Source organism: Dicentrarchus labrax, unplaced genomic scaffold (genome assembly GCF_905237075.1).
Source record: "Dicentrarchus labrax unplaced genomic scaffold, dlabrax2021, whole genome shotgun sequence".
NCBI lineage: Eukaryota > Metazoa > Chordata > Actinopteri > Moronidae > Dicentrarchus > Dicentrarchus labrax.
Window position 1 is genome coordinate 8,581,936 of NW_026136710.1, and position 24,832 is coordinate 8,606,767.

General features: G+C 38.4%; 1 protein-coding gene across 2 annotated transcripts in view; it reads left to right on the forward strand.

Moving 5' to 3' along the window:
- ccbe1 (collagen and calcium binding EGF domains 1) overlaps positions 1-20,370 on the forward strand; it is a 38,407-nt gene extending 18,037 nt beyond the window's left edge. Inside the window, exons 3-11 of one of the 2 annotated variants that reach the window (XM_051412718.1) lie at positions 8,174-8,226; positions 8,469-8,603; positions 8,869-9,006; positions 10,284-10,390; positions 11,808-11,916; positions 12,615-12,754; positions 14,285-14,320; positions 17,455-17,490; positions 17,935-20,370. In XM_051412718.1, the coding sequence (XP_051268678.1) occupies positions 8,174-8,226; positions 8,469-8,603; positions 8,869-9,006; positions 10,284-10,390; positions 11,808-11,916; positions 12,615-12,754; positions 14,285-14,320; positions 17,455-17,490; positions 17,935-18,210 (1,030 nt within the window). In that variant the 3' untranslated portion in view covers positions 18,211-20,370. Of the gene's footprint in view, positions 1-8,173; positions 8,227-8,468; positions 8,604-8,868; positions 9,007-10,280; positions 10,391-11,807; positions 11,917-12,614; positions 12,755-14,284; positions 14,321-17,454; positions 17,491-17,934 lie in introns of both variants that reach the window. The other variant, XM_051412717.1, reaches the window with a different exon arrangement.
- The last annotated feature ends 4,462 nt before the right edge of the window (positions 20,371-24,832 follow it).

Sequence of the window (24,832 nt, forward strand, 5' to 3'; positions counted from 1 at the left end):
TAGGACACAATCTAGCTGATTTTTATGACAGCAACACATTTGAAAGAGGAATGTTCGTGCTTTAACAATAAGACAAAAGGTCTGCCAATATAGAGAAAATGATGGTCTGTAAAATCCCTGAGGTCTGATTTCTTTTCTAAGTGTTGTATTTTTAGCAGCATAAATGACCTTTCCAAGAGTGTGGGGTTTTTTTCAGTCTTGAGGTCTGGAAAACACAAAGGTATCCAGGCATTTTGAACACATACCCTCTGTACTTTGTTTTTTTTTATGTGTTCTTATAAACCCGTTCTCCTCAGGGGTTGTTTTCTTGGGCTACATCACTGGCAGAAGTAACTGTCCCTCATAATATATTGTATTTTTGTCTAGATCTGGAATAGCTAATGTGTTGCTTAACTTTATTTCCCGTTTGTCATGACAACCAGTGTGTGCTTACAGACGAACGACACATTTTGACATGCTGGAGTTTTATTTCTAAATGACATAATGTAAATCTCCAGAACAAATGTCCAAACTAGGAGGCCTTGCAAACTGCAGTGCAAACCTTTGTTCGTTTGTTTATATTACACTTTGGTGACCCTAAACCTGCAGAGAAGGAGTCTGATGTTTTATCTGTGTGTGTGTGTGTGTGGGGGTGGGTGTGTGTGTGAGTGGGTGTGTTAGCGTGCCTGTGTTTGTCTGTATGTTTCCAAGCATAACTGACAGGGTTTATATTACAGTGACAGCATTTAACCTGCCTTAAATATATGGTTATCAACCCCAACACCCAATATCAAATATCCTGTGAAACTCTTATTTATTGCGTTTAGGTAATAGTACTTACAAGTTGTGGAATGAGGAATCTGTTATGGAAAAGGAGACGGATAACTTGGTTTAACCTTAAATTTCAAAAGTGGAATTTTTAGATCTTTGTTGTGATAATATTCATTGGTCAGAGGAACATATTTTGATTGATTATAATTTGTCTAATTCAGTAACAATGTGTACACTAATTCCTTTTGAATACAAGATTGCAGGCATATTAAAGCATAACTAAGTATATGAAGATATCCCAGCATTATATTAAATCAGAATGAGTGATTGTTCTCGTTAATCCGCTGATTATTTTGACGGTTATTCCATTACTTGGAGATAAATATGTATCTCAAAAAACAAAACAAAAACATTATTTTTCTTTATAAAAACATAGTATACGGCAAGGTTCATTCAGAAACATGGTTGTTTTGTATCTGGAGCACACACAACAGCATCAACAGCTGCTATTCTGTAACTTTTCCATAAAAATGAAAAAATCAAGTGTAAGGGTCAAACATTAGAGCACACACGTTGACTGGCCTCTGGCAGTAAGAAGGAAAGAGATTATTTTTCAGATTCCAGTGAAATCAATCTTTTCCTCATCTCTGCTCACTTTCCTTAAAGGAAAAATATTGATTTACTTTCAGTAATCTACCAGTACCCTTTAAGAATTGAGTGACTCTTATTTGAGTGTGCTGGTGATTGGAAATGACAATATCTTAAAGCTGCTTAAAGTTACAAGAACAACAGGGTTTTTCCATGCAAAGAAAATCATCATTTCAATCATTTAGTCCCACTCTACATTTCTTAACATGAAGCATTCCTTAGAACAACCAAACAGGAGAGCTCATGCATACGTCTAACATTCCTTTCATTTATATGTACAATACCTGTGATTATACCCCCAGTCGCATTGTGTTTTCCTGACTGTTGACTCACTTCTTATTCTTTTTATGACAGCAGGCAATCAGTCTCTCAGCACTGGATTTCTTCAGGATAATCATTAGACAAGATCTGTTACTGATAGCTGAAAAAAATTACTACTGAGTGTAGCTTCAGAACTATCATTTAAAGTGTTGTTTGACAGCAGTGGGAGTTGTGATACATGTAAGGTGACGTATAAAGGCAGCGCTTGAAAATTTGACTACGTAACGTGTGGTCCTGCTGTGTGGATTTGAGAGAGAGCGGAGCCTTGACCCCTTGGAGAGTTCAGAAGTCTTCAGTATATCTGCTGAATACATGAAAAGATGAGCAGTTGAGTTGTGGATTACTGTGTAGTCTAGAATGCCAGCGCCAGAGTTTTGGATTTGAAATAAAAAGAGAGGGATAATTCAGTGGGGAGACTGGATCTGGATGAGCTGAAAGAACTGGAGTCTTAAGGGAACCGCTGCAGTTTAGACAAGATTGAAAAAAACAGTTTGGGCACAGTTATTGTTGATGAGGAAATGTCTGATGAACAGATGGTTTTCTGTATACATACTGAATGGGTTGTGCCTTTTTTGGTAGGTTTTGCACAAGAGTCAGTTGACTTAAGATTTAAGAGTCAACGTGGTCTCGTCAATAATGACATTATGTTGAGAGTAGAGTATTGCGGGTATGATTTTCCTTGGGGAACAAGCAGCTTCTTCATTCTGAGATTAAGTCTAAGGTGGCTGGCAGATGTTAATGTCAACGATGCAACAATTAATTTGTCAATGTGTTTTTGATTAAATCCTTTAGTCCAAAAATAGGGTAAAATGACAATTACAACCCTAGATGCCATCTTTAGATTGCTTGTCTTGATATATATTCAATGTACAATTATACCAAACAGAGAAAAGTACAAAATCCTCACATTTCAGAAGCTGTAACCAGAAAATGTTTGACATGTTTAAAATGTATGCCTCTTCTTGATCTACACCATTCAGCATGAGCAGGCTAATTAGCATAAGCATAGAAGTTGTTTCCTCTCTACTTCAACAAACATCTTCTCTTGAGTGGAATGCAGACATGTTATTGTATATCACTGGCAGTGATGCTATACAAATAAGCCTCCGCTGTGTGCGTGTTTGTGTGTGTGATACCCTTTACTTTTGTAATTGTTATCCCTATTAGAGAGAAGAGCATGCTTGGATGTGATGAAGTGGGCCTCTCGTGAAGGTGCATGTACTGTATGCATCATCTTCTTCCTCTGTGCACACTTTTTTTTGACAGACTCATAGTTACTTCCACTTTAACTCATGTATGTCAGTGTGAATTAGTGTGTTTCATTACAAGACAAAGCCAAACTAGGCTGGTCCACCATGTTGGTTCAGGGGAGGTCCACTGTTTATAAGGTAATTAGAGTGCTTATGGTTCACCCCGGGTAACTGAGGTCAGACTAATCTATGTCTAGATTTCAGAGGGGCCCCTGTAAAATGATATGTATCACCGGCAAAATAAAATAACCTTTAGGTGAAAAAACAGGTGGCAAAACAGTCAGATTGTCTGTGATGTCCCGCTCATTTTGAACAAGTTCAGGACTCACTGTGTCTCAAGTTAAATATCAGTCAGCGAGCTGGTATTGTATGGGGCTTTGCGACTCTACAGACTCTTCCTATTGATATTCTTGTAAAAAAAAAAATGTCATGAATGCATTTGGGATATCGTCCCTCCTTGTTCTCTCACTCATGAATATGAATGAAATCCACATGTGTTTTGAATTTGTTTGATCATTTGCATGAAATACATGAGCAACTAACAAGCTTGCATAGGATTGTATTCTTAGCTGTTGTTATGAAAGGTGCTAAGGGCCCTGTGCATCATCCCTCAGCGTGGTCTTGTTTTGTGTACTGAATATTCTAAAGGGCTTTATCTCTAACTATCCATGCTTAATTTTTTTGGGATAGTAGTTGTTCTATTAAATAATAAAACAACAAAGAAACATTCACATCGTGCTCTTTGACTGTCCCCTAGTGTGTCATTGCGGAGAGTGATTTAAATCTGAGCTGTTTCTGCTGTTCAAATAGTGTGAGCAGAGCTGAGGTGGACTGCTAAATAGCTTTTTGAGAGTCAATGCCAGATATTGACTCAGACGGTTGTTTAAATATAGACAAAGCTGTTTGGAAAGAATTCTATCCTTTTTCGATTTAAGCTTTGGTGTGCTCAAGCAGAGGCTGGCTTGCATTTATAAAAAGTTACTTTTTAAACAGTTAACTTGGCCCTCACCATGGGAAACATTACAATTTCACCCCAAGCAACTTAAACACTTACCATACTGGAAAGGTGTGTTTGGACTGCAATCACTAATTGCAGCCTTAACCATTGCCACAACATGTCATTCGACAGAAATCTCTCTCAAGTATGTAAGTATGACTGCAGTTCTTCTAACTGGACAATAACACTTAAAGTGTTTTACCAGGCAGTAAAAACAAATGTAAAACAGTTTTAATGTATATTTTCAAGTATCAGCATTTCAGTATATGGAAACTCCAACTAAGCACATACTTACAAATAGCTATACACCTCTGGTATGGGATGAGAATGTTATTTTCATGTATCAGCAGTTTATCTCTTGAGACCTTTTATATCAAAGACCTGACATATTTTCCACCCCCAGGTTATAAATCAAATAGTTGGTTTGAGGTTATTTTATTGCTTTAGTGCACTGACCTTAAGCTTCATATCCCTCACCCAGATTCTTTATGTTTATGTATGTTGTTTGAGCTTGTAGACAGGCCATACCATACCATCTCGGTTCTGGATGTCTCCCAGTCTGCCTGTTTTCATGTCCATGTGTCAAAATATAGAAGGTTATCAAAGGGACAACACGAGATATCAACAATTTTAAATTAAATCAGTTTGTATGAATGGAAAATGCCAGATAATACTGTAATTGTGTTTTAAAAGTGCTTTAATCTGCAAAGTAACCAAATATCACTCAGATTTTAGATGTGTTTATTTAATGATATAATGAGTGAAAGTATAATAAAGTAGAATATTATAGGGCTAATAAGCATTTCTGAGTAATTTAATAAAGATACAGTTGACTAAAATTGAACTTCAGCACAGTTATGGATCCAGTTTCCATGGGATGTTGTTGCCTGTTTCATGATCTTCTGAAGACGGACATAGATGTTTGTTTTCTCATGATTGGTCAACTAACCGTGGTTATTTTGCTAAGCTGGTTATTTGCTGTAAGTGCCTTCTGTCCTCCTGGGGATGTTATTGTGACGTGAAATATTGGGTCACACAGGAAACCATTCTCAGATCAGCTCTCATAGTTAAAGCCTCTCCCATCCCAAATCACCACAACCTATGCTGAAATGTAATTAACTTACACACATTAAAAGACAGACATGGAGACAACTTTCCACAGTTTGACATTCAGTGATACATTTTACTGTATAGTTATCTTATCTAAAAACATACAGTACTTCAATGCATAATAGATATCCTAGATTTATAAAACAATTTATGGTGCAAGAAGAATGAGTGGGTGCTTACGTTCCTAGTTCAAGTTTTTGAGACCAGTAGAGACTTTTACCAGTGTTAAGGAAGTTGAAGAAAGACTCAGAGACTCTAGTGCGGCTGAGAATTAAATGGAAACATTTAAGCCTAAGCCACAAAAGCTACTCATTTCAGAAGCTTTGAAATGAAAGTGCCTAGGTTACCGTAAAACTTCTAATAATAGCCCAGGCTTTTATTTTGCTTAAATCACTGAACTCACCCTGACTTTATTGGAGACAGGTGTCTATATGGGACAGGCGTTTCATTCCTTTAGCGCAAGAATCTTGCTCAACAAAGATGAAAATACTATAATACTGTGCTGCTTCTCTGAAGTTTTGTTCAGCAACACACACACAGTGTAATAAGATGCATAAAATCACAAATGCACTACACATGGCTTGCTCTCACCTCATAGAGGCTCTCCTTAGTGGTCACTGTTCCTCTTCTACATTAACAACAACTGCAGGAGCTATGGTGGTGAGTGTCAGCAAAGACTTGAAACGAGATTGCTGCCGGTTAATATCCTTCAGTGGGTCCCTCAAGTTAATTATGGCTCCTCTTCAGGTAGTAAATATTCAGTTGTGTGAGAGAATAAGGACTTGGCTGCTCTGTATATCCTGTACCCATCAAAATGACTGTAAAAGCAGTCAACTGTAGAAGGTAGACCCATTAGATTGCAGTGGTGCAGTGTCAGTGATTTACTTTGTTTTACAACGGATTATATTTCTGTGATGATGTTATTGCACGTAGTGTGACCTTTTTATAGATGGGTCATTTCATTCATAAATAGAATTGGAAGTAGCAAATGGAAAATCTTACTGTAATAAGATGAGAAACTCAGAGATTCTGGGTTTCAAAATGTATTACTGTGATATACCCTCATTCTTTTCCAAGTCTCTAATGGGCCATTTAAGAGAAAGATCTCAGAAATCAATCTTATATCTGTCAGTTTAACTGTCTTTAGATAACAATGTCTGCTAGTTTTCCACAACATTCCCCCAAATGATTTCCTTGTGTATCATGTGTATCTCTTTATTTCTCCTGTGTTGTAGTGTTTAGGAGCTGGAATTCAGACAGTTTTGTCAGTTGTCAGTCCACCACTATGGTCCAGACTGAAATATCTCAGCAACTATTGAATGAATTGCAATTACATTTTTCACAGAGATTCGTGGTCTCCAGAGGAGGAATCCCACTGACTTTGTTGGTCCTCTGACTTTTCCTCTACCACCACTATGAGGTTCACATTTGTGGATTTGAGTGAAATTTCTTGACAACTTTTGGATGGATTGCCATGAACACATATATGTTCCCCTCAGGATGCATTAATAACTTTTCATCTAGCGCCATCATCAGGTCAAATTTTTTAATTTGTGCAAATACGTTGATTTCCTGCCAATTAGCTGTGTTTAGTGCTTCAGGACACTTTCTTTACACATTCATCACATTTACACACCTCATGATGTGTTTAGTGCTAATGAGCCTATGTTAGTACGTTAACACACTAGTAAATATTATAAACATCATACCTGCTAAACATCAGCATGTTAACATTAAGTAACCGCACTCAGTTGGAGTGACTTTATTTGCTTCTTCAGACAGCTGGTATTAACTGAAACTCATTTAGAAGGGGTGCCTTGCCCTGTGATCTTCTACTTCGGTGCACTTTAGAACAAATATTACTGGAACCACTATAAAAAAATGCAGATGAACATTTAACAGACACAAAACAAGGGCAAATTGTACTCAGCTGCAGAACCTTATGGGTGTGTGTGTGTGTGTGTGGGGGGGGCCGGTGGGTGGCAAGTAATGCACAGTTCATGGTGCAGTCAGAGGCTGCATCCATTCTGAATTCTGGTGAATTTGCCCCTTAGTCTTGTTTTCCTATGGGTGACCTGGTTGAGTGCAAAGTAATCATTCGCAGTTACATAAAATAAATGAATACATTAATTAAATCAATTGAATGCTAGTGAGCAGACGAGGGAGAGCTTTCATAATATGAAATTACCAGACAGACCCATAGGAATGTCCCTATCATCGTAACTGGCACGGAATAAAAGCTGTAAAGTATTACAGAGTAATCTTTTTCAGTGCCACTATCAAAGTGAGTTTGACTGCACTATATTGCCATGACTTCATGGTGTAATTGGATTTTTTTTTTTTTATCACCTCCTGTTTGAAAGTAACACCTGGTAGCACTTTTCCTTGGAGCCCAGTGCGAGCGAGGGATGAATATTACCTCATGATGATGTGACTTGTGCAGATAAAAACATATTGGAACAATATGTTATTGTGGAGATGGGATGAATACAACCTAGCACAGATGAGGAAAGAAATTACGCAACAGAGAAGATGTTGATGGAAAGCTCATTAGTTTGTTGCTTCACATTGTCTCATCAAGTTGTCTCACCTAACAAACACAGATGTAAACTATATTGATAAAGAGTGAAAAAATCTGAGTGTGGATGTTTGGATTACAATGAAAGCTTTAGAAATGAAATGAAAAGGGAAGAAGACGTATACAAGTGAGCAGGAAAGAAACGTATGTAACAGAAACGCCACACAGTCAGCATAGTCAGCCTGATGTGGGATTTTAGCCATAATTCAGAGGAATGTCATCAGACATGAACAAACATGCAATAGAAGGCCAGACACAGCAATGAGAGCTGCAGACAGCAGTATCTGTGTGTGTGTGTGTGTGTGTGTGTGTGTGTGTGTGTGTGTAGTCTGGCCACATTAATGTTCTTAAACATGTTTCCCACATTAACAAACACAATTGTAAAAACAGACAGAATCACTGGATCACCACAAATTCTGTAGATCCTTATTAAAGATGTCAAACATTATGCACATTATATGGAACCTATTATGTGATTTGATTTGTCTTTTGGATGGATGTCCATTTGATGTGTTACAGAAAGAAATGTTGCAAGGGCTTCAAGTTTGTGCTGGGCCAGTGCATTCCTGAAGGTATGGAAAACTGTTTGGATGTCTGTCTTGTGTATTTGTGATTTTTGAATTCTCTCCCATCATGTCCCATAAGATCTTTAGTCCTTTGCCATACTGTACTTTCTCTTGTTTAACAACCCATGACAGGCATGTTGCTTGAAGTTTTGGCTTGGGAAAAAAAAATGATAGTGTAGATGGATATGAGATTCCCTCTTGTGTTTTCCTGTGTTTACACTGATGAAATGCCTCATTTATTTCTGTAGACTATGATGTATGTGCTGGCGCCCCCTGTGAGCAACAGTGTACTGACCATTTTGGTCGGGTGGTGTGCACCTGTTACCCCGGCTACCGCTATGACCGTGAGCGCCACAGAAACAGAGAGAAGCCCTACTGTCTGGGTGAGACCTTGTAACACAAATTCCTTATTAAAAACAAGGCTTTACCTTCTGACATTTGTAACAGGTGAAAGTGTTAGAAAGCATCAACGTGACTAATTTTAGGTTTATTTTGACTTTTAATCCATTCTCAATTGACAATTGTGTTTCTCTGTTTTCAAAAATGATTGGGTATGTGCATGTTAATGGATATATATATTAGTTACTTAACTTTAGATTGTCTTTCTTTGATCTGTCTTGTTGTGTCTCTGTTCATTGCATCATATAGACATCGATGAATGTGCAGACAAAAACATGACTGTGTGCTCTCAGATGTGCGTCAACTCTGTGGGGAGCTACAGGTGTGAGTGTGAGAAAGGCTATTTCCTGGAAGAAGATGGGAAAACATGCACCAAGGGGGAGAGAGGTGAGAACAGTATTTTTACACAGACATTCTCTCTTTATTCAAGGTGACATCTGACTGTGATGTGGGGCTGACCACACATTGTTATTTGGTGTGTGTGTGTGTGTGTGTGTGTGTGTGTGTGTGTGTGTGTGTGTGTGTGTGTGTGTGTGTGTGTGTGTGTGTGCATGTGTGTGTGTGTGTGTGTGTGAAGAGAGAGAGAGAGAGAGAAAGGAGGATGGGGGTACTGCAAACATAAACACCTGGTAGTAATTTAAATCTCAGCTCCTTGTGCACGTCAGAACAGTTCTGTCTCCCAAACATACCACCGCCCCCATGACTCCTGGTCGTATCTGATTTGCTGGATTTATTTCAGGAAAACATCACAAATGGTTCAGGTGATAATAAAGTTGGGGTTCTTTGCCCCCAATTCAGTTGCCAATGAAGCGGTCAGGGGCTGTAGATTTGCTACTTCCTCCCATGAGTATATCTTCCATTACCTACTATAGCATTTCAGGAGAAGCTGGAGAGTGAGAAACGGTGGTACATGTAGTCATGTTCCTGCTTTATGTCCCGCTGCTTTGTATAGTGGGGAAAATTGTGTCCAGATACTTTCACTCATCCATAAAATACAGTATATGCATTTATAGAGTAGGGACCGTTCTATTACAGACCAGAGACAAAACCAGGAGACCAAGTGAGCTCCGTGCTTTTCATGTTCTTTCTCTTTACACGATTGTGCAACTTTCTGTCTTAAATATTTTAATGTGGTTTCTGGCTAAAGAGTCAATTCTAGAACTTTGTCCTCAGGACAATGTTCAAATATGAAGGTATGTAATTATATTGCTTTATTTCACCTCCAGCAGAGCCAGTAGTCAGACATTAGTTCTGCGCTAGTCTTCCCTGATGCTCTGATACATTTACTAGACCTGTCTTAACTCAAGGATTTTGAGTCACCCAGAACATTTGGGTCTCATAAATGACAGTGTTACAGAGTTATCCTGCACTGTATAACTCACTCATCCCCTAAACAGACAGTTAGTTCACACAGTTTGCAACAACCCATCAAACTTTCACCAGAATAGCAGTGTGTGACTCAAGAGTATCAACTCTTACAGTTTTGTAATTTTGTTTTTTGAAAATGATTCATTGCACATTTGCACTTTTTAAGACATACTTGCCCAAACAATGCTAAATCTGTCCACATACTTCATAAACAATGTGATAAAATGTTTTCTTTTTTTCTGAAACTTTTCCAATAAATATTGTGACAATCCCTTTTTTTTCCGTATTCCCAGCAGTGCATATTTTTGAGAAATCTGACAATGTGATGAATGCTGGAACTTGCTCAGCCACATGTGATGATTTCCTCCAGATCAAGATGTCTGTCCTGCAGCTTAAACAGAAGGTAGGGGTCAGAAAATAACAAAACTACACTGTTTTTATCTTAAATCATAATCCTGCATCCTTCAATCCTGCTGTTTTTTCTATTACTCTTTGGTTGACTGCAGAAAGGCCCCAGTGAGCACTAAACACACCTTCTTATTTGAGCTGAATGTAAAAATCTGCAGAAATGCTTTGTTTCTTTATCACCATGTAAAAATTTCACTTTATCTCTGTGGAGTTCATACCTGAGAGTATGTCAGAAACAACAGCAGGCAGATCTTTAAAAGTCTCTTGAGATTTATTACAACACTTTATTTCCTAATAAAAAATGTCTTCCTTTACAGTACTGTAGCTGGTAGATTTCTTCCATAAGTGGGAATTGTTGGGTAATTTGTGTGAAACTCAACAGTGGGGTTACATTTCCCTCTGTGTAATCACAGACGTCTGAACCTATCTGAGCACGAGTCTGTCAACAGTGGCACTCAACACCCTCGACTGTAACACATTATATATTGCTTCCAGCTGTGTGGTCTAAGTGCTCCTGCAGCTATACTCTATATTAATCTCTTTTTCTTAGTGTTAATATATTAAGAAAACAAAAATGAAAAAACTGTGTATTATTGCAGTATATGAGAAAGTATATTCTCATTTATTCATAGCATGGGAAGGTTAGAGGATTTAGGATCACAGTGGTTCAAACACCTGTGCCCAAGGTCACAGGCTACAGTCTTGCATAATGCTCACTGATCAGCAGGTGAACCATGACCTTGCTCTGTGTGTGTGTGTGTGTGTGTGTGTGTGTGTGTGTGGGGTGTGGGTGTTGGTGTGTGTGTGTGTGTGGGTGGGTGGGTGGACATATGCTTCTACGTCTGTGCGCATGAATTCTGATTTGTAGGCCCCTGCAGTATAGCGAGGTCTTTGGCGTGTTTCCCTCCGGGATTGTCAGATCCACATGATGTTATACAGAGATCAAAGATGATTTTTCCCAAGGATGCCACTTAACATCCAGAGCAGGAACTCTCCTGGTCTTGCTGAATAATGCAGAGGGGTTGCCTGGCCCTCCATCTGTTTAGGTTACAGCTTGTAGTGTGGTGCAGATGGAAGATCAGCTTTCATCTTAGGCAGGGTATATAATTTTAACATAATTTTACTTGACGTTGACCCTTCACTGTGTAATTTTCTTGTCCTGTTCGACAGTGCAGGATTTTATGAATCAATGTATGTAAAACCATTTTAGGAAAGACAACCAAATGGGGAAATTAAACATTTGCATGTTTGATGTCACTTCCAAATTAAGGAAAAAAGGATTCTTATCCCATGTGAGAGTGTGTAATGTTTTTGGCTTTGTTCTTATTTTGATATATCACCTTTTAATTATTTGTAGTTGATTTCTCATTGACCTGTTAACTCATTCATTATTTTCTGCATCCCAATTCAAGATGGCCATGCTGTCAAGCAGTGCTGATGTCCCTGAGCAGATGACCAGTGAGAAAATCCTGACATCTCCCATATTTCTACCAGGGCCCCCAGGTCTCCCTGGTCCTCCAGGTAAAACACATGAAGCTAAAACTAATAAAACAGTGTCAGACTGCGCAAGGAAACTGGCCTGTATCCAGCAGGGATGATATGAAACACTAAACAAAAAGTACAGCTGAGGCTGATGGGAATGTCATTAGTTTTGCAGGTGTTTGGTCATTAAACAAAGTATTGGACGAATTATAACTTTGACCTGGTGATGGCACCTGATGAAAAGTTAAGAGATCACAAAAGTTATTACCATTCATCACAAGGGGGGCAGGAATCTCTGTACCAAATTACATGGTGATCCTTTATTAGTTGTTGAGACATTTCACTCAAAACCACAAATGTGGACATCATGGTGGGCATCATGGTGGCACTAGAGGAAAAGTCACCAAAGTTGTTGGAATTCATCATGCGGGAGCCAACAATATCAGTACAAAGTGGTATGCCAGTGTATCCATTAGATGTTGAGATGTTTCACCAAATAAGTGTAAAATTGGACCTGCTGGTGGCACTAGAGGAATAGTCTATGGATTGAAATTTCATAGCAGTCATTGTTGTTAAAATATTTCAGTCTGGACTGAAGTGGTGGACCAATCGACAGACCAAGATTGCTCTCTAATCTAAAAAGTATTTCATCTATTCTACAAAAGTCATATATTCTATTTGACCTTTTTTGTGATCAGTTGTCTTTAGTTCATTAATATCAGTTTGGATTGTTTTAGGAGATCCAGGACCGAAGGGTCCTCCAGGACATACAGGACTGTTGGGGTCACCTGGACCTCCTGGCCCCAGGGGCTTGATGGGACCCATTGGACCCACACCAGACCTGTCCCACATCAAACGGGGCCCCCGAGGACCCGTGGTCAGTTAATATATACCTTTTTTCAATCAATCCCAGAAAAATAGACACCTTTACTCAGCATTTTATACACAATTTAACTAAAGCATACGCTTCTGAATGAGCAATAATGAATGTGTATGTGTTCTGACCGTGACTGCTCTGAGTAATTCATGTATACAGAAAACCAGTCTCTTGCGTCCATCTTTGCCTTTGTTTTCTGTTGGTTCACTTCCACACTTCTGCTTTGTGTCACACAGCAGAATTACCTAATGTTTCTGGATAACAGCCCTGAATGGAGTAAAACCTGGAAAGACTCTTTTTGTTTTTGTCTGTGTTGCAGATTTTATGGGATTCCGGGTTTTATTCACCGAAATGATTCAGATAATTTAGTAATCCTGCACTGTGAGACAGGCCTCAGGAGAGCTGTGATCTATCTTTATGAAGGCAGCATGAGTAGGGAGCACCCAGGTGTCTCCTGAACTGACACATTTCAGAAAGACACAAAAAACATCCTATCGTGCACCCTCTTAAAGAAACCCACATTTTTGCAGGGTGAAAAAGGAAGACACATGGTCGTGGCAATAACAACAGAGAAGGCTGAATCCATTTACAGCTTTAGTTGTTTTCTTTGGCTCGCTGCGTCTTTGTGCAGCGCTCAGTCTTGCCTGCGAGTGTGATTCCTCCGTGTTAAAGTGTGGGATCTGAATCAAGAATGTGCAGGATGTGGCCATAGAGACATATTTTCTGGTTTTTAAAGCCTGAGTATTTATGCAATCTCACTTTTGATAAATCAGACCATCAGCACTTGCAATCGGTCATATCAACAGCTGCATGATACCAAATCAAGAAATCTAGAACACTGTTTTTGCAGTTGAAAGTGATCTATTGCTTTGTGTGTGTGACATTTGAATGTGTGTTTTAATTTACAACTCTTTATATTCATGTCCTGTTAATACATTTATTCACATGGGGAGGTCTTCTGACTAAACAGGAGTTGTCCTTGTCTGCACAAAAACCTGATTAGATTCTGAGCACAGTTAGGAGGTTAGGCCACCAGGTCACGTGTTTGACTGCAAGTCAGGGACTCACAGATGATGAATGTGGTATAGTGTGTGACTCACAGGCTTGATACAGATCTGAATATTGGCCCTACTCCCTATACAATGTCTTCAGACTTCTTTAATGATGATTATCCCAGGAAAGAGATCAAAGCACTCTCTACCATCGAGCTGAAGTCACTCAGAAATGGACTGGAGGCAGGCACAAAGTTAATCTTTGATAATCGTTGTTGGTGGAGCATGATGGAGATGTCAGTTTTGAATTTAAAAGGATTTAGAGTAAAGAAGTTTTCTGTGAAAACAGTGAATTGAACATTAACACATTTTTGTTTGGGTGCAACGCAGAGAAACACACTCACTTTTAAATTCACAGTTATGGACTTTACAGTTTCCAGCTGAGGTGTACGTTTTTGCAGTGTTAACAGAAACTCAAATACATCTGTAAAAATAATTGAAACAGATTTGAAATTCAGTTATTTCTGTCATCTAACAGGGGCCTCCAGGAGCTCCAGGAAAAGACGGCTTAAAGGTGAGGTCAGATGCTGTTTTGTCACCTAATCTGTGTATTCATTTTTTAAACACAACTTCTTTATAAAAGGCAGAGACTTTTTTTCAATTGCACATTGTAGAACAAAGGTCCACCTCATTGCCCCTACGGCACAGGAGTCATTCATGTTGGCAGCAGAGTTTGACTCTTGGCTCCCTGAACATGGCCTCTATCAAAGGAAAGATATCAGAGTTGGCTTATCTGCCAACACCATGTCTCTCAAAAGATATTTCTCAATAGCTAAATAGTTTTTCAACTTCACCAGATTAATACAGGGTGAAACCACAAGGCAGGTGCCAGGATTCTCACAAATCCTTAGCTGGAGTTTTTATTTACTGCAAGTTGGTACAAGTTGGGAGAAGAAAATTGATGTGGCAAAAAGCAATTTGCACAATTTTAAAGCTTTTGTTGGGAATCATTATTGGACTCAGACTAAAGAGTGATGATTTGGTAGAATATTTTCTCAATATGAACACAAGCAGAGGATTGTTTTTGGTATCTGAGTCACCATGTATGTAAAAATAATTGTGTAATTGCTTAATTAGACTTCAGAAATACTTTATTGATCCCCAGGGGAAATTAGATTTGTTACAGTTACTCAAGACACTCACAAGACATTAAAGAAATAGAAATAAGATTAAGAAGAAGGCAGTTAAAAATATGTATTGTATTACAATATCTAACAATAATATAGAGATAATCTGAAGTATGTACATTATAATACAATATATAGAAGATGGAAATGTATGTATGCTACAGTATATGAAAGACAGTGTAAGTGACAAGTGTAATGAATAAATATTAATGAGTACTGACAATGAGAGCTGAATCCTTAAAAAAAGCAGTATTAGTGACAGAATAAAGTATTGCAGTTTAATGACAATGACTCTGAGTGTCTGACACTGAAGAGTTTGATGGCCACAGGCAGGAATGACTTCCTGTGACGTTCTGTGGTGCATCTTGGTGGAATGAGTCTTGCACTGAAAGTACTCCTGTGTTTGTTTTTCTACCAGAGGATCTCTGTTTGTTTGGAGTAATAAAACCTCTGCTAAGGATGATTTCTCTCAAATGCAAACAAGTTTCTCCTTCAAACTTAGTCAGAAGGGAGCTGAGGCCAACAGCTAGTCTTTTCAAGTGGCAACACAGTAGCTTCTTCCTGACCACCAGTGTGAAGACTCTGGATACCTCCGGGCTGTTGCGGTTGTCTGGAATATCACATGGATTTTGTGAAAAGTGCCTTTGGATTGGCTGACGGGAGGTAGTAACCATCTCTCAAAAGGCTAACTGGAATGTTTTTCTCTGCTTTGCCTCCCAGAGGAGCCTAGGGCAACGTGTTAAAGAAGAGGCTCCGGCAGATGGTTAAGCCTCAGATTTAGGAGGCACAATGCCTTCACCCGGGTTACAGTGAGATTTGTGTTTGCATTTTTCACATTTTTTTCTATTAAACCAGATTTGCTCACTCTCATTTTGTAATAGTCACAAAAAGAAAATGGAAGAGCAGCTGAGGTCAGAAAAATACGATGGCATTTTGCTGTGTGCAGATGTTGTTTTGGCCTTCAGACTTCTGCAGTGCTTTGGAGCCGTTGCTTGTGCGGAGAGAGTGGTATGGTTCCCCTGCTCAGTGCCAAGGCTTGCAATGGCAAGTTGAAGTTGTGATACAGCAGGATGAGCAGCCAGTGGAGGTAGTTCGGGAAGCTGATTTATGGCTCATTTGGAGACTTTATCAAACTTAAAAGTAATTGTAATTAGACAGGAATCTGTTTTTGACGGTATAACTAAACTAAAATTGAGATCATAAAAACACTCCATCGTAAGGGATGAAATGTGCAACCTGTTGCTAGTTATTTACAGAAATACAGGTTTTTTTCAGGATTATTGTGATTTTACTCAATATTGATTAAAGAATGATGAGCCACACTGACTAAGAAATGTAGGAGGTATAAAATCTGAAGAGATTCCGGTCTTGTACTGGCTCTTGGATCTTGTTATACCCGTAAGGCTGTTTGCTTTTGCTGGTGGATCACGTATGGAATAACTTAGGTGCATCTTCTTTATTGACGTAGTACCTTGGTATTCTTTCAGTACAGCCAGGATGTTTGTGTGGATAGATTGGAGGGTGATGGTAATCTGTCTCTCTGAGTAACAAATCCAAACCATCTGCCAAAACACTCACAGCCCCAGTGTGACCCTGAGCCTGCTAACAACCACAGTAGTCAGGTCAATGTGTGTGGTTGCTACCGTAGGTCAACACGCTGCCATGAGTCTTCAGTCAGGTGACATATACAGTATGTTTAGTTTTTATATTAACATACACAGGACACAGTTTCAGGAATAGTTCTTCATTTTGGGAAATACATTTATTTTCTTTCTTGCCAAAAGTTAGATTAAAAGATCGATACCGCTCTCATGTCTCTGCTTTAACTACTGGATTGAGTTAGAGCAGAGATTCAATTAGCTTAGCTTAACATAAAGACTGGCTCTTTCCAAAGTTCAAAAATATGCCTATCAGCCACTAAAGCTCACTAATCAACATGTTGTTTGTTTAAACCGTACAAAAAAATAAAATTGTAATGACAACGTAAGTTACAGAGTTGCATCCTAGAACTATTAGTTATGTCATCACAGCACTTAACTCCCTGTTAAACCATCACTTGTGTTTTTACATTTTCAGTTTGGTGCATGGATGGAATAAAATAGGTACAATGTGTTCATTGGTGAGCTTTAGAGATGAAGGTTAGGTGTGTTTCCCCCTGATTCTGGTCTTGATGCTAAGCTCAGACGATCACCTGCCAGCTGCAGTGCCATACTTAACACACAGATATGAAAGAGACCCTCTCCTCTGACTCTGGGCAAGAAAGTGAATACAAATATTTCCCAAAATGTCAACTTTTACTTTTACTTTAACTGGCCATGGAAATAGTACAAAATTGAATTTGATTTTAAACATAAAATAATATGCTTTCTTTTTTTATCAATTAGGCATTTGAGAGATCAGTTTTCTCTCTCTTCCTCTTGCTCTTTAAGAAAGTTCCCAAAATAGAATAATAGGAATTCTTCTCGTGCTTTTTCTCCCTACTGTAATTCATCTAAGCTAAATATTTGTTTTGTTTCCCCAGGGCGATAGAGGAGCTCCTGGGCCTGTCGGACCACCAGTAAGATTCTGGACTTCTATATTGATGCCACACTATTGTAACTTGTTACCATTATACTGAACAATACAGTTAAACTAAAGCATAGCAGAAAAACAGACCACTGTGCACACTGGACATTAAACGACACAGTTGATGATACTGTCAAGCTCAAAGTAAATAGCATCCAGTACAGAGTAAGCATTATCCCTTTAGATAAACACTGTTGATGCTAACGTTTACAAATCTTGAGAAAAAGCTCACCAGCCAGTGGCCAGTCATAGACAGTCCATTGATCAGCTGGGCTTTTGTTGAAATAATCTCCTCTGTGGCTTCTGAATAACAAGAAATGGAATCTTCCATTAAATGCAGCAGGAGAATAACTTCAATTATGTGTCCACTAATAATTTCTAAATCAACAAATAAATATTTTTTGAATCGTTTGTTTTTGTTGGACTTGACCCCCAGGGTCCACCAGGATCCTTTGATTTCCTGCTACTGCTGATGGCCGACATCCGTAACGACATCGCTGACCTGCAGAGCAAGGTGTACGGTCGGCCGATGCACTCTCCAGGGGAGGAGTTTCCTGCGGTCCCTGACAGCTGGAGGGACAACCAGGACACTCTGGACACAGGCTCAGGTGAGGACTACAAGGAATCTCTACCTCGAACAGGCGGAGGGTCCAAGAGGAACAGGAAGAGAAAACCAGTGCAAGAGAGAACAGACTTTGACTGGAATATTTAAAGAGGGCAGGTTTAAATACTTAATGTCAGGAGTAAATATTGAAGTGGTTTGTTTCTTTTATTTAACTGTTTAAACAGAATGTACTGTATGCTTTTTCATCACAGATGTTTATTTTTGTAAGATATATGAGACTGAATATTTTTTAACAAAATGAGTAGACTGTGCAAATGCATGTTTTTTTTTATTTGATATTTTCAGAAACATATGGTTCTTTCACAGCACATTAAACAAGTCTCTCATGAAAGCAGTTTTTACCTCATTACTTTAAGACAGTGTTTTATTCAATTTCACACAATAGTGTACAATAAAGTGAGACACCCAATACCTTAGTGATGAATCAATTGACATTATCATTCATAAATTCACAAGGGGGATTAACACACCACAAATGTTGGATTGAGGCATTAAGAATTTGCACTGTGACCAAGTCCTCATCTGTGTGACATCTTACTGTAATTTCCAGTTGCTATGGCAGCAAAGTAATAACAGAAGAAGATGGAAAGGAATACTTTGCATTGCTGCCTCACATTAATTTTTTTCTAATTCATAATCACTGCTGTTGTCACACCCATCGATAAACAGCAGTAATTTATAAAGCTGCAACTAACATTTGCAATTTATTATCAATTAGTATGCTGAATATATTTTCAGTTAGTCAATTATATGGTCTGTGAAGTGTCAAAAAATGTGTAAAACACACAAGCCAATACAGAGACCTGACTAATGTGAGTGTCAACCTAATTTTATCAGGCAGATAATGGTATTCATGTTTAGCATCTGGAGTGACAATATGAAAATGAACAGTGCAGTTGTCAGTTGTAAAGCAGGATGATGGAAAAGGATTATTAGGATATTTCATATGCTCAGTTAAGTCCTGAGCAGCGGAAAATTGTCAGTTCGGAGCTTTAATGGGTGGACAAAGTGATGATGCTGCCCAGTAATTGTGAAGTCTGTTGTGTGTCTAAATGAAGACATCTAACTTCATTTTAAGTTCATGGACAATAGTTGACTGATAGTTCTCCACCAGAGGGAGACAAAGACATTTACAAAATGCAGGGTCACTTTACATTATCAAGTTCTTTACTCAGCAACTTTTTTCCTTTGTTTCGCCACAGCGGATCATCTGTTTCCATCTCAGCTAAACCATAATACTGAGAAATAAATGGCTGATTAATGAATCTCTAACTCATTAGAATATGCTTAATCAGTCTGATATTTCTTCTCGGCAGAAAACAAGAAAGCCTAATGACAATGTTACTATTACACAGTGTAGAAGGACAACGTCCAATATAAGCACAAGAAAAATTTTGAGTCACATTAAAACCGGTCAATAAAATGGTAACACTTTAAGTCCCCCCTATAGAAACATTTTAAAATGACTGAAAACACTGTACAATGTAGTTGTAAGCAGATATGAGGAAATTGTAAGTGTATGGATGTACATGTATTTAGCTATTTATTCTCCTATAAAGATATATTTTATAATACAACAGCTCTGTTTTAGTATATTAAGTATATTTTGTATATTCCCAGTTTTTATGAGGACCCCCCCAAGGCCCCCCAGGAGGCCCCAGACCCCAAGTTGAGAACCACTGTTATAAACCATTTATTAAATGTTTTAAATGTTAAATATTATAAAAGTAAAGCATTAAATTATAGTTGTTTGTCACGATAAAGCAACTATAATTTAACACATAAATTACTTATATAACTTAATAGTTAATATACTTTAAAATGTGCTTTAAAAAGCATGTTTAACATTTAAATCATCTCTGGAAAATTTTTAAAAGTATGACACCAATACATAGTAATGTCACTCTGGTTTACCCGCTTTTAACTAAAATCCTGAAGGCTGTGAAGTCCTATGAAGTCATAGCTGGAAGAAACTGAACATGCTTGGCCTCTGAAGTGAGAATGAGGTTTTGGCATTGTGCTTCCAGCTGGTTTTTGGACTTTTCTGAAGTCATAAACGTTGTTGTTTCACCCCCTTTTTGTTCACCCTCGTCCTTTTTGCTCATAACTCACATTTTTATCTTTCTCTGTCCTTTTATTCGGATGAAGGGAAACTGCAGATATAATCTCGGGAGCTTGACCAAAACAAGATGGTGTAATATTTATTTTTATGAAAAACAAGACCATGCAATAAAATTCTAAACACTCTGTCAAGCTTCAGTCTCTTTTATCAGCAAATCAAAGGCTTTCATGTGACTTGCTTTCCAGATGCTTACCGTAAAGTGGTTTATTACATGTGTCAGATTAGTATATGAGAACTTTTATTTTACACGTCATTTCAACTTCTAAAACTCTATAATTGTTATTATTGATTCTTGTGTCTATGTACTTCTGTTTTTTATAACTCCATTGTTTAAGAATGGAGTCTGGTTTGTTTCATTCTACATTCAAAAGAAAACAGATTGTGGGTCTGTCGGTGTAAAATATGCTGTTTTGTCTTCATGACAGATCTTAAAAAGTCAAAAAGGGAATGCATCCCAACCATTCTTATACTTGAAATGAAATTCCCACTTTCTAACACAGAGCTAAGCAAACTGTGTTAAAACTTTATAAAAAAACTTACATGCACATCTCTTTAAGCTGGAGAGGTGTGTGTAGAGATGTAAAGACAATCTAGATTTTACCACTGTAATAGTATTTTCCAGCATCGTGTTAATGGGACCTCTGTATCATAACAAGGATGGTCAACTGAAAACTTTACTGATGTAAAATAAGGAACCAAAAGCTCACAGCCACCTGGGACAACTGACCGGCTTCCAGCTAAGATTCCAGCTAAGAAAACTTACATTTTATTGTTGTCATTGTTTTTACCTGATAAATTGCTCATTTTTGCTGTAAGTTCTTGAGTATAGTTTTGAGGTGCTTTAATTAGTAGTATGATTTGCTACTGCCTTATACTTTTACTCCACTATATTTATTTAATGGCTTTATTCACATTACCATTAAAATATTGTGCACCCAATTACACAAAGATGTCCAACCTAACCTCAGGTGCACACATCTACACACTGACATCTTGTCCCCCTTACAGATAAAAAGCAATTGTTTAAATGCTCTTATCAGTGGGAGTCAATTTCAGCTATACCATTCATGCAGGTAAATATAATACCTGCCTTAACAACAGGAAAGTGATAAAGTTACATATTCTTTCTCATTTCCAAGTAGAAACCTTTTACATTTATTACCATATAACATATACATTCACAACATATGGAAACATTGCAAACAACATAAATAACTTATTAACATCATTTACCTCAACCCCATTATTGATCTAGCAACATCACTAATAGGGTCATCAGAGAATGAATACAGGAAGTGGTTGGGCACCTCCTCTTGTTTCTGGAGCACACGGTGGGTATGTCATATAAAGGAAGAAACTGAAACAATAAAGAATAACTATATTTAACAGTACTTGTTGGTGGTATAATCAGTAAGCCGTATGGTGATAAATGGAGTGTTGTCACCCCCTTTTGTCACACATAAATATAAGAAGAAACCCTCTTAAAGGGGCCTTTCGCATAATAAATACTTTTACTTTTAATACTTTAAAGTCTGTGTGAAGGAAAATCAGTGATCTCTCTCCAAACACAGTATACATATCATTGAATAGTTGTTGAATACATTATAAAAGACTGCGAACTATGTAGTCTTGTATTGTGGAGTTAGGCCGTTTTTCTCCTTTTTTTATTTTTTAGCGGTTTTGGGTTGAGGATTTTTTTTTTACTGTTGATTATCACTCTGGTTTTACTTGCATTTTGAATACACTTACTTGAAATTGAGTATTTTTTAAGAGTGGTGTATTGCTACTTTTACTTCAGTTAAGGATCTGAATACTCCCACAGTACACTATGCCCTGATACTCATTCAGTACCCCACTAAGTCCACTAGGTGGCAGTCATTTGCCAGTCATATACAGTATTACTGTGCGATTACATCCCTGTGAATGATGCACAGCACACAGTGTTCAGTGACCTCATTCAACTTTGCAGTGTTGTTCACACAGAAGCTCATGAAGATAATCAAAACACAACTATGAATAAAGCTTTGTGGAGATGTTCACTCGGCGTGGTAATGTGTGTTTTCTTGTTTTTTTTTCTGACTTAATAACTGAAATTATGGATATTCACATTATAATATTTAACCTATTTCCTCTCAAAGATGTTTGACCACATGGTTGTCAGCCCCCAGAACTGTAAAATACACATTTAATACACTTGCCTGTCTATGTAATTAATAATAATGCTGGTTTTGCAACATTACAATCAAACAACATCCATGGTGTTTGCTGTGTGCTAAAACCAATAATTCAGTCATCATAATTGTCGAAAACAAAAGTTGTATTTCAACATAAACAAAAACAGATTTGTTCCGTTTTTCAGCACATGCCAAAGGTTCCTTCAAAACAGCCAAATGTCATCTTCATTAAACACTACATCACTGTTTACATATTGTGTATTTGTTTCACAATGAGCCTTTTTTCATAGAACAGTTATGTAATTTGCATTTGATTAAAGAGGGGCCGAAATTAAAGTCCTGTGCACATCTCTTTAACAAGCTGGGGTCATCTCGTCCAGGAAAAGAAAAGAAAAAACCTGGCAATAGATTTCTCTAAAATCCCTTCTGGAAGTAATTAATCACCATCATACACGGGCAAGCCTTAAAAGATTTCAAATATTTGCTGAAGTGCCCCCTTGTTCCTAATTATATCTCCCTGCTTGGCCAGCTCATTATTTAGAACTACCCACAAAAAGATGCAACCCTGAATGGGAACCTTCACACACCCAGCCCCCTTTCAAAGAAAATGTTTAATAGCAAATGAATGAGTGAGTTACTGTGCTGCAATAAAGTCCTTAATGAGGTAATTTTATTAGTAGCGGCTGCCCAGAACTGTTGGAAAACGATGGAGGAAACAAACAGAGAGACGCAGCATAGAGAAAATTAGTGTTACCCAATTCATTAATTAATGCATTAGTGTGGGCAGCAAATTAACTGCCCCAAAAACCCCCCATTCATTGAAGATTATGATGAAAAAAACACATTGTTGCCCTCCAACGTAATTACAAGACAGTGCCAATTCAATTCTAATGAGGCGAAAGGTACCCCCTTAACATACATCCCCTATTTCCCTCTATTATAAAAGGGCTTGCTCTTGTTGGGGCCTAAGTTTAAGGAAGTATTGAGAGTGAAGGAGACAATAATGAGAGATCGGCCTGGCCTTAAGTGCTTTATATGCTGCAAACAGGTAGAGAGGATTGAATGGCTCTCTTTCTGGGACTCCTGGGGGGCCTGTCTTCCCAGCACAACAACACTTGGCCCTGAGAAAAGGGTCTGCTGAGGAGCCTGGAGAGTGAATGGACCTGTGCTGTAGTGGGTCAGACTGAATGGCCACAAGTTCTTCAATTATTACAAACTATGTTGTGCCGGCCCCGGGCTACACACATGTACACAAACACAAGCGCACACACGCACCTACGCACACAAAAAAACACACGTAGACAGCCCTCACCCTACCACCTCTCCCTCTCATTGAGTTATCTTTACTCAGGCTTTGTCTCCTCTAATTGGAGCTGATGAGGGACTAATTGGTAGCTTTTTTACAACACCCAGTACTTAAGCAATGGCAAGCCGAGGGAGGCAGCATGAGCGGAGTTAATGAGAGGCTTTGCACAAATAAAAGCTTTAAAATGGGCCTGTTTCACAGAATGGGGAGAAAAGGAAAGTTGAGAATATCTTTTGTGTCCTCCACATCTTTCACTTATGTGCAGGTATCTGAAAAGAAGAGGGAGTGGTGGAGGGCACACCGTGGTTGCCGAAACGTTGAGCACTTGTGCGCATAAAGGGATCTGTTCTGCATTGTTTGGGGCCCATCGTTTAGTGTGTCTGTTAATAATGAGAGAGGGCTGCTCTTCAAATGAATGTGGCAAAGTCCTTAGTGGACAATAAGTGCCCTCTCTTCCCTGGACCACACTGGACTGTGTTGAATCAATCTGAAATAAAGGTTTAGTCCTTCTGCGTCGTTGAGGGTGAGTATGTGGCCTATGTGGTGCAGAATTGAGCCAACAAATAATACATCAGCAAAGCCTGTCTATACAGCTCTGATGTGGAGTAATCATTAAATCTTTGTGGATTATTGTTTGTATCATGAATCAAATGATTAATGGGGTTTGTGCGTCTCCTGCTGGATGCACTTCAATCACATGTGACGTTGCAGAAATAAAAATCAAGCTCACTCAGATGTTAATTCAAACGTAAAAATCACACTCCTCTCGTGGTCCTCTAGGGCCAGTTAGGGATTTGCATGGTGGTGGTAAACTTAAGAGCACAGTGGGTTCAACCGCAGGACATTTCCTTAGCATGCTGTCATCTCAGTAGACATTTTGTCCCTGTGTTAATGGATTGCTTTGTGCTTTTCAGGTATGAATAAACACCATGAAGCAACAGGCCTCATTTAACTAAGCCATGGTGTCACACCAGGAGGTGACAAGGCACTCTCCCTTTCCTCCTAATGTGACATGGGTAATACAAACATCTTTAGATCCTCCAGGAACAAGTAGCCCCATGCACAACACAACTGCTATTTGTTTTATCTGATTAGTCCAGTTAGACC